Source organism: Chroicocephalus ridibundus, chromosome 2 (assembly GCF_963924245.1).
Source record: "Chroicocephalus ridibundus chromosome 2, bChrRid1.1, whole genome shotgun sequence".
Classification (NCBI taxonomy): domain Eukaryota; kingdom Metazoa; phylum Chordata; class Aves; order Charadriiformes; family Laridae; genus Chroicocephalus; species Chroicocephalus ridibundus.
This window is the reverse complement of record NC_086285.1, coordinates 116,135,148-116,149,338: the sequence shown is the minus strand read 5'-3', so window position 1 is coordinate 116,149,338 and position 14,191 is coordinate 116,135,148. Positions and strand designations below refer to the sequence as shown.

The window sequence follows — 14,191 nt, the reverse complement described above, 5'->3', positions numbered from 1 at the left end:
CATCAAGGAGTCCTTAATATCTAATTCGTGCAGGACCATAGTTGAGGTCTTTGCCAGTCTTCACCCAGTACATTTTGTGATACTGAAGTTTAAATTTGAAAGAAGATCAGACCTTCTTGTACTATAATTCCTAAAATAAGAAGCTTGTACTATTAAACTGGCCATCTGAGTAGTCCCTTTCATTTCTGTTTCTGAATAGCTTTTGTTGTATAAAAGCACTGCTCAGGAAGAAGTTGAGGGTTCCAACTCCGTCCTCTGGGATTAAACTATCCCACTTTAGTGCTCTTCTTGAATGCTGAGGCACGATTTGCATACTTTCAATTACCAAAGTATTTCTGGAGTTTTTCAGATTCATTAGCTATCTGTTTGCATGCATCTCACAATGTAACGATGTAGGTAAATATCTTCAAGGACTCAGAAGTATTAATGAGAGAGCGTAAGGCACAATGTTACATATTTGCTCTATTTTCACAGACAAGGAGTTTATGACAAAGTTGAGTTAAGTGTCAGGACTTAAGTGCATCCAGCTAATCGCTTTTAATACAGAAAGAGTTGAACCAGTGGTTATTTAAAGAAACATCAGCACCAAATACTATTGAAGCATGGCAATTTTACAGTTACGAGAATTTTTGTTTGCTGAAGCAAAGAAAATTGCAGAGCAGAAGTAATGAATTGGCTGGTGAACTGGTCTGGGAACTGATGAGAAAACGCATGTAAGATCCCAGGTCACACAATTAGGCAAGGACAGAGCCAAGAAGAGGATTTGGACGTTCTGATCAGTGTACGGAGGGTCACAGTGAAAAAAATGCCCTGAAAGCACAAATTGCCTTCCGCTCCCTCCCCCTTCATGCAGTGTTGCTCCTGTCCTTAACCCTGCAGCTCCAAGGGAGCGTGGTGGCTCCTCTCTAAACAAAACACTGTGTCACTGTGCCAACGCTGCTCTATGTATCTGTGCAGATAAAGGGCTAATTTTGGTTTCGGCTTTTTTATTGTTCTTACTTGTCTGATACCCAGCCATCTTCACTTTCTCCACGGGACTTCAGGGAGCTAGCCTGTAGGGCATGTTTCAAATTTAAAGGCATGAGGTTTATTGGGATACAAGATATATGTTGTAGGTGGTCCTTGATTTGAAGGAAGAATTTACTGAATACGTAAATTACTCTGCCATGCTTCTGACGGATTCTGCTGCATGTTTAGCTCTTTCTGTTGATTATTGGACAGGGAGCAGTATTCTTGTTAGTGCACATCACAGGGGAAAAGCATCTTTGCTGACTTTGAGGTAGAGAACATAGGATCATCCTCAGTTGCACCAGTGGTTGTGTTTTGCTGCTCTTTGCATGAAAGAACAAGCTCAATTCACAGAAGCATGCTGAAGGATGGCGTAGGAGATGGTTATTTGTGTAAGGAGCAGGAGGTAAGTACTAGGGCAAACCTTCTTTTGCTGCGATGTGAAAGGGAAGAGTTGTTGTCCTGGTTTGAGGACAAACCACGACAGTTGTAAGAACAGGAAGAACTGTTACTAACAAACTCAGGAGAAAAACAGCTGTGTCCTCATAATGCACCGAGTGAGTTATCTTCTGCATCAGAAACACTGTGACTTAGCAGAGCAGAGCTAATGGTCCCAGCTTTGTTGAACACTGGCGTTTGGAAATCAGTGTGGCACTTATGGCATGGCCAAACCATAAGCAGAGGGAATGTCCCTGAAAACGACATGTGTTAGGGTCAAACTGAGGAGTTAAAAAAAGTCAAGGAGGTGATAAACTGCTGGTATTTGTCCCATTTGCTCTAACTGAAATTATGCACTTCACCCTCATTTAGATTTAGGAGTACTGGCCAAGCAGAGGAAATCTGGCATATCCTCCCTACTCCTGCCATGTCATAAGTGCATACTGACAAACAAATTACATACTTATGGTCTCTCTCTTCTGTGTAGATTCTTGAAGAGTCCTCATTCCAGTTGCTGAGTAATTGTCAGCAGCACCATCACGCTGTTATTTTTTTTTCTCCTTTCGTCTTGATGGCAAATGTTGACATTGTTTTGTTTTGCTTGATTTTTCTGTTCTTTTTCTGCTTCTGGCCCTTGGGCTCTGTGGGAGGCATGAACTGTGCTGGGAAGTCAAAAGGGAGGTGGAGAACCGAAATACAACTAGCAGATGGGTGGAAGTAGATGTAACTGAACAAAGGCCACCCATGTATCTTCTGTGGTCTCCCCAGAACGCATTATACTAGCTTAGATTGCCATTAGTACACATACCTGATCCTGCTTATGTGTGTGTGTATATATATATCTCAAGTGAAACCTTGAATACTGAAGTCAAAGAGTTTTTTCCTCCCCCAGAAGCTTTAAAACTGTGGTTGAATCTTTTGTGAAACTTTTTGTCTGCCTAGCAGTTTCTTCATCAGAGCTGTGCATGTGGTTCCCAGCTTTTAAATGCTTTAAAATTTCTTCCTGATTTTTATAATTCCACAACGCTGACTGCTTAAGTGAAAGCAGTTTCCAAGCCTGGACCTTGCCTAGAGAAGCTGAACTTTGGTCTTTGCATGAAGAAGCGTGTTTGCGAGTGGGGACACGTAAGAGAAGGTGGTTCACCTCTCTGTAAGGTTCTGCAGAAGCCCTGCTGAGAGCTGTCGGTAGGACTTGTGAAAGCTTCAAACAGGCACAATTCCAGCTGGAAGCAGGGAGGAGGGTAAGAGAGCATAGAGATGTTGCAGCTTTCCTGCGTCTCCTTATATTGCCCACTAAACTGATGCAGAGGATATTTAGAGGGCTCTAAGATTTCTCCTTTGGACAAACTCAGATGATGCGTTAAACTAGGCTGCGGATCTGAAGCAATTTCAGCAGCAAACTCTAATAACTATTCTAGCAATTAGAGCAGGAGAATCTTGAAGGAAGCATGGGGAGCCAGGGCAGGAGTTGCTTCCTTATCCAGATGATGCCAACCTGAACAGAACTGTAGCTGCTGCAAACGGAGAGGACAGAGTTTCTGGGTAGGCAGCAAATAGTTTCTGCCGTTTATGCAGTATGACTGCAGGGTAGAGAAACCTTTCCAAGTGAGCCAACAAGAACGTAGTTGAAGGTGCATTTTCAGTTGATTGGAGTCTCAGGGTAAGCTGCGAATACAAAGGGATGCTTTCTGTAAGTAGCGTGGTATTAAGGTGGTGGGGCTTTACAGAAGGTGTCTAAGTAAGTAGACTTCCTGCAATTAATTTTGATCCTTTCAAATAACCTCATCTTAGCTCACGGGAGCACCTGCAGGCACACTGGCAGGTAGGAGTAATGAAGAAGGGCTTCTGTCTGTTTTCTGAGCGTGAGACAAAATACTGAATAAGGAGATTTCCAAAGATATGTGAGGCAGCTGGTTACTAGCCCCTGAGGGAAACCAAGGTAGTTATTTGCCATTTCTGAGGTTGCAGGCATGTCTTCCCCTTGCCTTCCCCTCGCCTTCCCCTCCCACCCTTCCCATGCCAAGTAATTCAGGAAGAAAAAAAAAAGGATAGCAGAATGTAGCAGAACGTTTGTATATCCACATTTTAGATGAAGTTTTGTCACTTTTTAACTTCAATTTTTAAGGGATATAATCTGAGTTGAACTTTGGTTGCTGGTGGGCATCTCAGATTGAGAGAAGGAGAAAACCAAACACACATTTTAAGGAAGGCAGAAGAAGGAGCAGGGGTGAAACAACATGGAGATGACATGGATCCTAACCTGAACAGGCTAGAACAGAAAGACCAACTGAGGACAACTTTAAGCGTGTTCGTTGTTTACCTAATTGCTGACCAAAGCAACAAGACTTGACTACTTCTAGCAGTGTTCCTGCCTTAGGGGAAAAGTTTAGAGGGAAGGGAACTAAAATGGGACTAACACGTGGTTGATCACTAAAGACTTGTCATTAAGTCAGTCTGTAAAAAGTAAAAATTTGTCTTAATTGTCCAAATTGTATTTAGTCCAACAGCAGCATTTAGCTAGTAAGCAGATAGCCATTATAAAATACCTAAGTGTCTGTTTGATCTGCTGAGAAAAGAAGAAAAAATTGTGGAGTGAAAAGAGAAGTGCAAGAGAGAAAAGCCCTAGTGATGGTTCTCTTTGCTTTAATACCAAAATGTTATTTCTTGTAGCTGTTTTCCCTACCCTTCAGCAGTGAAGGTAAGAGATCTAAGCTGTGCGCAGCTTCTCAGCGTGATGAGGAAAGCTGGCACGAGCTGTACGCCGTATCACTCCTGTTGCATTGTGACAGGGACGCAGAGCAGACATGTCCACGGGGAGCCTCAATCCTGAAGAAGGTCCGTGGCAGAAGCATTGTTGAATTGAGGGGTGTCAGGATTTCCACTGCCAGCATTTACAAGACAAGTACCTTTGCCTTAGAAGGGGAAAGGAAAAAAAAAAAGAGGCCGTGGCCCAGGGGGGAATTTTATGGTGCTGAATAAATTTCATGGTGAGACACCTGGGACCTGGGCCAGCAATACGTATTCTGCTAATTCTGGCATCCCTCAAGTGACAGGGTTAGTCCAAGTGGAGTCTGTGCAGGAACAGAGACACTGGATTATAAACCATCACAGGGAGAGGCTGTGCTGTCATCCTGATGCGGCTCTGACTCATGTTGTTACCCATTTTAGGACCTGCTGCTGCAGCCTCTCTGGTGTCATTTTCTGCTGGGCTCACACAGAAGCCTTTCTCTAGCGACGTCGGCGTGGTTCACTTTAACAAAGTGCTTGTGAATGACGGGGACTATTATAACCCCAGTACAGGTAACGGCCAAAGAATGGACCCACAGAGATACTAGATGGGCAGTAGCGTGGGTTACCAGTGTTTGATGCTATCTCAGGCCTTGCTGGTGCATTGAACAAACAAAAGAAGCCCCTCTAAACCCGACACACCAGGGTAAAAGCCTCCGTGGTTGTGGACAGGCACACTCTTTGCCACTGCTGGTTTTCCACAACTGCCCAGCAGTACTGAGGCCCAAGTCACCGCTACCTCTGCTCTGCCAGCACAGCTGGTTGTGCTCCTCACCCCACCTCAGGCCAGCTGAGCCCAGGTAGCAGAGGTGAGGTCCCTTGCTAACCCACCTCACTGCAGCTCAGCCCGCTGGGTCGCCCCGGGGAGAGGAGGGAGGGAGGTGACACATACTGCCTCTCCAACGGCGGTCACTGCCGGCTGCTTCCTTCTCAAGCAGCGTATCGTGTCACTTGAGGGTGTTTGGCATGCCTTGACCTACTGGGGACTTGCACAGCATGTGGGTGCCTCTCACCTCTTCACCCCGCTCTAAGTCACGGCAGCTGCTTAGGCCAGGAGGTTTCCAGATGTGGACAGGACCTGCCTATGTCCTGAAGGACCAGTGGGCTCTAACACAAAAGCAGCAGTCCTTTGCCTTCATGACTGCTGTCAGTTGGTCCCCTGCCCAGGCTGACCTTGTCACAGTTACCTATACATAGCAGTGGGTAACCCATGTCACTTCATGCCTGTCATCGTGCTTAGAGCGATCGGGTCTCTCCATTTTGAAAAGCTCAGTCTGCCTCTCTTCTGCAGGCATTTTCACATCACCGTATGAAGGGCGCTACCTGATCACCGCTGTGCTGGCCCCGGAGAGGGATGAGTACGTAGAAGCAGTGCTGTCCGTCTCCAACGCCAGCGTGGCTCAGCTCCACACAGCTGGGTACAGAAGGGAACTGCTGGAGTATCACAAACCCTACTCGGGGAAACGGACCTGTGGTGGTCCTGGGACGTTCCACCTTGTTCTTCACCTCAAAGCAGGAGATGAAGTAAATGTCGTCGTAACAGGAGGCAAACTGGCCTACACAGACTCTGATGAAATGTACTCCACGTTTAGTGGAGTTCTCCTTTATCCTTCCATTTCTCATGTTTAGGTTTACCTTGAACAGGAGAGAAGGGTAAGATATTCAGAAGAAATTAAGTGTAATAAAATTCAAAGCTTTAATATATTCAGTTTATATATTTGATTTCCGTGATGGGTTTATAGTCTATACTGAGACCTTTTCCTTGTCCCCCGTTTCCAGAGGTAGCTACGAAAGACATGTTCCTGTAGCTAAATTAACTCCTTCCCAAGCCCTTGTTTACCCATACAAGCAGAACAAATGTTAAACAACAAATACGTTCTCAATAGATACTTTTCCACTGTGCTCTTGCTATTCCCTATTAAATTGCCTTTGCAGTCTTCTCCCTAGTTTATCACGTTGTCCCTAGTGTATCAAAGTTTACATCTTTGCTGAAGTTTACAGTTGTGGTCAGCTATTTTCATGTTTTCAGTCAAGCAGGGGCAAGAAAGTGAGGTTGCATCGGACGGGCTTGATGACTTCTTAGTCCTTGTGTTATTTAATAATGTGTTGGGTCAAGTGCATTCGCATAAACAATTTGTTCAAAGCAATTGCTCACCGTCGTGGTGCAAAGCAAAACGATACTTATCTGCATCAGTTTTCTTTTTTACCTTAAGGGCCAAACGCAGCGCTAAGAGATGAGCGACTCATTCCAGTCGAATGGAAGCAGCTGTGCAGGGAGAAACTTCCCTTGCCTCCGCTTTCCATTGGGCGGACGTGAGCGTAAGGTGCTGCTGCTACTACTGAGAGATTTAGAGCAGTTATCCTCCATTGATACGGTAAAAACCAGACGATCGGTTAAGCGTGATGCTCTTGAGATTAAAGCTTGGTGCTTGAAATTGAATAAAACAGGTCATAAAAATCGAAGTTGTCTGTGCTTAACTAAGAAAACTGGTGATTTTGAAAAGTTTAAAAAAGTTTTACAGAGTTTGTTTCTGGCACTCTCGCAGTATTGGCATTAAAAAGAAAGTTTTGTCTTTTTTGCATTGTAGAAAATAAATCGGAGGAAAAATTGTCTTATTATCCAATACTGTCAGATGCATAACCCAGCTGTCTGCACTGCGCCTGGGTTGTAGCAGCCTCCTGCACCAGTGCTCTTGAGTGAGGTTTGTTTTAATATTCGGCATCTGTTTATATGGCTGAAACAACTTTCTTAGCTTAAAAAACAGATAAACACATTTGGGGCAACAGTAGTTTATTTCTCGTACTAGCCACTTCTCGGTGGAGGTAGCAAAAGTGATGTTTTGTCTCTTTTGAGTTAGCGTTTTGATCTCTTCTGTGGCTGAAAAAAAAAATCCAGCCGTGCTTTACTGAGAGTAGGACTATTCAGCTGTCACCTATAGCTTCTTACATAAACTGATCTTTTTGATAGTCTGTTCACGCTACATAGAGTTGTATTTATCGTAGTGGTTTGTGTAGTATGTTTCCCTTCTTACAAATCCAGAACAGCTGTTTATAGCCTCAGAACAAACTATTCCTTTAGGTGAAGGAAGAACTCCCTGCGCTCCAAGCAGCACAGCACGGTTTGACTGAAGCCCTTCCCATCTGAGGAGGTCAGACGAAGGCTTAACGCCTTTGTTGCTTAGTTTTGGAATAGATACTCCCTAATAACTCTGGTTTCCAGGCGATGAGATGGGGCCTTCCCACAACAAACTGTCACGTCCTGGAAGTTGAGCTGCTTTTGAGAAAAGCAGGCGGAACAACCTTTCCCTCCGCAGAGGAGCTCTGAGTCAGTCCCCGTGCAGCGGGGATCGCACCGAGTCGCGAGCGCAGGAAGGAAATTGCGAGCGGGGTTTTAGAGCACCTGGATTAGGAAGATCCCTCGGCACCTGATTTTCAGCAGTGACGGTGTTACTGATAAGCAAAGCCAGGATTGGATGGAGTTTGTAGCAGGAAGGCTGTTTCTGTACGAAACTACTACTCAGTAGCCAAAGATGTACAGTCAGCTTGTGCTTCACAGCTTGACAAAGGGAGTCGCCCCCGTCTCATTTCCTTGCGCGTTTGTCTCGACCTGTGCTGGAGCGTGAGGCGACAGCGTGCAGTTGGCGACCGCGGGCTTGTTCAAGGGGGGCTTAGTTCTCTTCTGTCTTAATTCAACAGCCCCTCTCTGTCCCATGCCTTCCTCGGTCTCAAAATTGAAAGGGAAGGACAGGAAAGAATGTCTTCTGTGTTTTCAAAAGCCAATTACATCAACCACTTTTTTTTTTTTTTAAAATACATAATTTCTCATTATGTACAAAAGCTGGAGAGGCACTTTTCCTTTTAGAATATTTTTCACTCTTCTCAAGAAAGCTGTGTTCTCTAAGAAGTTGGCTCAAGACTACGTGTGACTCAAGCATTGTTAGATTATTGTTGCCTGTTCTAAAAATGACTCATGGAAACAAACAAAATGAGCTGAGCGCTTAGGGAGACCTAGCTGGCAAACACCACCTCTTTTCTTTTTTCTTTTTCCCCCCTCCAAGTGAGCCATTTTTAAGAGTCGGCAGTGCAAGCTCAGCGCTAAGAGTTGCAAAAGGTGTATCACCTAATTCTTAACCTAACCGATCCGCTAGATTTCTAAATCCAGCCCAGTTCTGCTCATGGGGCAGGGCCAGAAAGTTCTACCAGAAAGCTTCCCTGTGTACCCCAGGATCTGCTGCTGCCGATGCTGGATTGTTCGAGCCCTTATAATGCAGGTATAAAGAATTCCCTGAACTATCTCACAGCAGGGCCCAATCTCAGCAGCGTGTTTTGAGGACACCTTTTAGAGCTTTTAGGGATAGTTTCCCATCCACCATCTCTAGCAGCACAGGGGCTAAAGCTATGACCTTTGACAAGGAACCTCTGTCTTAGATTCCTGCCTTTGTTGAGGGAGACTTGACCCTTAATTTCCACTTCCTTGGTAATTGCTGTAATCAGGGTAGGTGGGACAGTTTCTCCTGATGAGGTTATTTTCCTGGAGCTTACAAAGTGGAATATTCACCCAGCCGGGAAGACCACAATGCTGTAGCCCCTAAATAGCAAAGGGAAGGGGGAACCCGAATTCCAGTCTCTGCTCCAGTGTCTGCTCAGATAAAACATTAATTAAAGCAGCAGCTGGAAGAGACTCAAGCACAGACACATTCATGGGCCTGCTGAGGGTTTGCTCCTTACAGAACAGCCTGGCTTCAAAGGATGGAGCAAGAGCCTTGCTCCAGAATACCCTCAACCCACTGACGGAGCATTTGCATCTTTGGCGAGAACCAGCAACAGGAGGAGGAAATACCTGCACTGAAAGGAGCGTTTCACACCGTGGGGTCGTGATTTGACTACCACCTCCAGAAACATCCACCAGCTCAAATAGGAAGCATCTGTTAACCAAGAAAGCCTCAAAAAAAATAATGCTGTAGGTGGGAGCTGTAGGGCAGGTATGCTGCCTGTTTCATAAATCACAGTGCTGCCTCGCAGGTGGCTTTGCAATGCAGTCTGTGAGGACTGTGAGATTCTTGGGCAAAACAGTATCCGTTGTGGCAGGTGCTCCCATTTCACAGCAAAACGGGAAGAAAACCAAACCGTACCAGGTGAAGCCGCAGAGACGTGTGTCTGACAGCCCCTTGGCCAGGCACGAGGCAAGGTGGTTTCTCAGGGACCATCCAAATATCAACACCAGCGGAGTCTCCAGGGCAGCATCGCTTGTGAGAGAGGTGAATTCCCGTAGCCGGGTCATTAGCAGCAGAACAGCTGAAGAATCTCCGCCATGCCGACAGCCTCTGCTCTGGCCAAACCTGGAAAGTGTGTCCTAGAGCAGCGATGGGGAAAGGCAACAAAGCAATGTATAAATCAGTCGTATCCCCAGGAAAGCCAGAGCAAAGCAGGAATGCCAATTTTCACCACAAAACATGTAAAAAAACCCCTACCTCATTACTTTAATTTCCTATTAAGACTTCAGAGACAGCGGAGACATCGCTATACCGACCACTCAAAGCAATGAGGATTTTCCATGGTATTCCACCGTGTATCCTTCCAATGTACGCCGGGTTACTTGCAGCAACTTTGTGCTGAGGGACCCCAGTCAGCTTGGTGAAGCCAACCAGCCAGTCACGAAAAACTACAAATAGTCAAAGAAACAGAGCGAGCTGTAAATGGAAAGCAACTTGAAACAGAATGCCCAGCGCCACCCAACGCAGCTTTAAAATGCACTGGGAATGCAAGGGAAAGGGCTCCCCAGCTGCGATGAGGAGATTCAAATCAGGACCGAATTGTTTCCTGAAGATACATTGTGCATTCGGAAGCGACTTTTAGCTGCTGAATAAGTTAAGTCCTTGTGTTAACGGCCCAGTAGTGGAAACGGATCTATTTCAACCAAAACTACAAATGTGTTTCCAGTCTCAGCTTGGCGCCGGGAGGAACACGCGCTCCCTGTAGGCTTGTGCGGCAGGTAGGCTTTGGCTGCTAGTTGCTCCCAGATAATGGCTCAGAGTTCAAATTGTCACGTTACCAGGAATACCTGGGGGCAGTGTCGTGTCACCACAAGACAGACTCGCACTCGAGCCAGCACCAACCCTCCTGCAACGTACCCTGCAGACTCGAGACGAGATGCAGAAGAGCAGCTCTGCCAATTCTTTGTACGTGGGAGACTTCAAAAACCATCTTGTAACGTGTTACTACATAAGCAGGTTTTGGCATTTCTCCATTTTGCTATCTTGATTGTAAAAAAACCCCAAACATTACTGTAATTTTTCAGCAAAGAACATTTGAGAGTATGCTTTGTGCATGCATGTGTATACTTATATTCATGTATAGAAAGAAAGAGTAATATCCAGACACATGAAGAAAACTGTGTGATGGACAACAACTGTGGATATGCCCAAATAAAGCCCACCTGTTGTGTGATGTCTTGATGCTCTTTCGCTTTTCAGTGAACGCAGCAGCACTGTGAGCCAAAATTGTTTGCTCTCTCCAACACCTTTAAAACTGCAGCTTCTGGCTTCTCCGTCAGGCTTCCATGTATACTTTAAGTGTTTATTCAGCGTCAAGCTCTGTTAGGTAGGCTTTGTGGTGCACAGAAGTTCTGCCAACAGTTCTCGCTCATCTTAGTTGCTCATTCAGTGCCCTGATTCCTGGTGACTAGAATAGAGTAGAATAGAATCATAGAATGGTTTGGGTTGGAAGGGACCTTAAAGATCACCCAGTTCCAACCCCCCTGCCATGGGCAGGGACACCTCCCACTAGACCAGGCTGCTCAAAGCCCCATCCAGCCTGGCCTTGAACGCTTCCAGGGATGGGGCTTCCACCACCTCTCTGGGCAACCTGTTCCAGTGTCTCACCACCCTCATGGTGAAGAACTTCTTCCTAATGTCCAGTCTGAATCGACCCATCTCTAGTTTTAATCCATTCCCTCTAGTCCTACCATTACCCGACATCCTAAAAAGTCCCTCACCAGCTTTCTTGTAGACCCCCCCCTTGAGATACTGGTAGGCCACTATAAGGTCTCCTCGGAGCCTTCTTTTCTCCAGACTGAACAATCCCATAGATACAGACTATTTCAGTTGGAAGGGATGTACAATCTTCCAGTCCAACTGCCTGACCAATTCAGGGCTGACCAGAAGTTAAAGCATGTTGTTCAGGACATTGTCCAAATGCCTCTCAAACACTGACAGGCTTGGGGCATGGACCACCTCTCCAAGAAGCCTGTTCTAGTGTCGGACCACCTTCTTGTTAAGTAAGTGCTTCCTAATGTCCAGTCTGAACCTCCTATGGTGCAGCTTTGAACCATTCCCATGTGTCCTATCACTGGATCCCAGGCAGAAGAGATCAACACCTCCCTCTCCACATCCCCTCCTCAGGAAGCTGTAGAGAGCAATGAAGTCACCCCTCAGCCTCCTTTTCTCCAAAGTAGACAAGCCCGAAGTCCCTAGCTGCTCCTAATGAGACATTCCTTCCAGCCCTTCCATTGGCTTTGTTTCCCGCCTCTGGATGCATTCAAGGACCTTCACATCCCTCTTAAATTGTGGGGCCCAGAACTACACACAATACTCAAGGTGAGGCCACACCAATGCTGAACACAGCGCGATAATCACCTCTTTTGCCCGGCTGGTTACACCATGTTTGATGCACCCCAGGATGTGTTTTGCCCTCCTGACTGCCAGGGCACACCGCTGGCTCCTATTGAGCTGCTGCCGACCAGCACCCCCACATCCCTTTCTGCAGGGTTGCTCTGCAGCCACTCCTCTGCCAGTCTGTACTTCTGCCTGGCATTACTCCGTCCCAGGTGCAGAATCCGGCATTGGGACTTGTTAGATTTCATCCCATTGCCCCGTCCTCCAATCTATCCAGATCCCTCTGCAAGGCATCGTGTCCCTCAAGGGAGTCAACAGCACCTCCCAGTTTGGTATCATCAGCAAACCTGCTAATGGTGCATTCACCTCCTGCATCCAGATCATGCACAAACACATTGAACACCCTCAGGCTCTACAATTGAGCCCTGAGGAACACCACTGGTGACTGGCCACCAGCCAGATGTTGCCCTGTTCACCACAACTGTCCAAGCCCTGCCGCTCAAGACAGTTCCAGGCTGAGCAGTTCGGGCTACGTTGCTTATTCTCACCAGAGCAGGTATACATGAAGTATCGTCGGACCTGGGGAACAGAAGGTTAGAGAACAGGGAGGCAGGAAGGAGGAGAAGGCAGGGAAAGACTGGAACAAAAGAACTGGCTAGGAAGGAAACCTGAGGCGCACCCACTCTCAGTGCTGGGGCGAGACTGGCAGCCACCCAGCTCTTAAAGCAGAACTGAGATTAATTCAGACTAAAGATGAATGGTTAGTTGAAACTATCTCTATCTGGCATACTTCCGTACAAGCAAAGGCTTTTGCAGCCCTCCCGAGGAGATGGTTTTGCATCACTTGTGATTAACCCAATGCACAGTTAATTGTGCCCCATTCAAAGCACTACACGTGACAGCCATTAGCAAAGGCCTCGCTCTCACGCGGCTCAACATCTGTTCTCCCCCCGAGCCACGCTGCTGCCGCAGCCGTTTGCCTGGCAGTCCTTCCCACCGCCCGCGTCCACCGAGAAGAATACCCCGCAGGGCCTGGTGCAGCGCTGGAGTCTATCTGCTATTCTTTGCTACAGCCCCCGCACGATTAGAGAGGTCATGGGCAGCTCCGGAATGGGACAGAGACATCACTGGGGGGTTGATTAATTTGCCTAAGGCCAGAGGAGGGGAGGAAAAGCAGCGGGTATCGTCACGCTTAGAAAATACATTGCGCAGAAGTGGCTGCCCCTGCTGGACAGGAGACCCCGACAAGCCCTTGCTGTGTCCAACAGTGAAACCTCTGGAAGTTCTGAACCATCCCTCTCCCTCCCAGGCAGCACGCAGGACTTCTGCCCAGAAAACCCTTCCGAGCAGGCAGCCCTCACAGCGCAGTTCACCGCTGGGCCGAGAGCTCGGCCGGCAACTGCAACAGGTGGGAGTGCACACCTGCTTCCCCAGCAACATGGCGCAGGGCTGCACACGTCGCCTCCTGGAGCCCTTGGCGTACAAACCGTGCCGTGGAGCTCCAGGAATGGTGCCCTGCGCACACACAGGGAAGAGCCCATTCTTGGAAACTGTGTTTCTAGAAACTGCGATTCTGTTCGTTACATATCCAAGACAAAAAAAATCCATCCACCAAGAACAAGATTACTCAAGCGGGAGTCCATTAAGGGAAGACGGACACAGGAGAAACACTGCCAGCTCAGATGTGGACATGGGGCACACGTAGGACACACCACCCTTCTATTGCTTGCACTGGCACAGTCACGCACAGCAGATGACCAAAGTACTGAGGCCCGGGTGTGAAAGATGGGTGGTGAAGAGAGTGGGGTACCCTCGGTGTGAAGAGAAGGGTGCAGCCTGTGAGCAGGACGACACGGAGGGTCTGCTGCTGCGGCAGAAGATGGTAATGCTTGAGGAAGGAACTCTGTGTCTGGGCACAAGGGGGGCTCGGGGGTGCCGGCGGCAGCAACACAAGTGAGAGGCTGCAAAAGGATCAAGAGGCACAACATCGTTTACGCGTTCATGCAGATCTGTCATACTTAGGTGTGACTCAAAGGGTTGGATTTTCTAAGGCAGGCTGCTAGGTAGTTGCATTTACCAAAACCAGCAAGAGACTAGGAAGAATAAGTTTCTACCGAAAGCTTGAGGCCCCTTTTCCATGATGGTTTCACAATAATTGCCTCAAGCAATTTAACAACTGTCACAGAAGACAATACTCTTTGCCTTGAAAGGAAAAAGTAAACTTGGACGGAATTAGGATAAAACTCCAAATTAGGGCAGATTTACAAGAGCTCAAACTATGCCATTGCAATATTTTCTTCAAGGCAGCTTGTGTATTGCCAAGTCGTGCCTCTGTTACCTGATAC

The 14,191-nt window shown here is 47.1% G+C and overlaps 1 protein-coding gene across 1 annotated transcript in view; it reads left to right on the top strand.

The window, feature by feature from the left end:
• Positions 1-9,709, top strand: part of EMILIN2 (elastin microfibril interfacer 2) — a 37,259-nt gene extending 27,550 nt beyond the window's left edge. Inside the window, exons 7-8 of the mRNA XM_063326649.1 lie at positions 4,615-4,746; positions 5,525-9,709. Coding sequence (XP_063182719.1) covers positions 4,615-4,746; positions 5,525-5,862 — 470 coding nt within the window. The 3' untranslated portion in view covers positions 5,863-9,709. The remainder of the gene's footprint in view (positions 1-4,614; positions 4,747-5,524) is intronic.
• Positions 9,710-14,191: the final 4,482 nt, after the last annotated feature.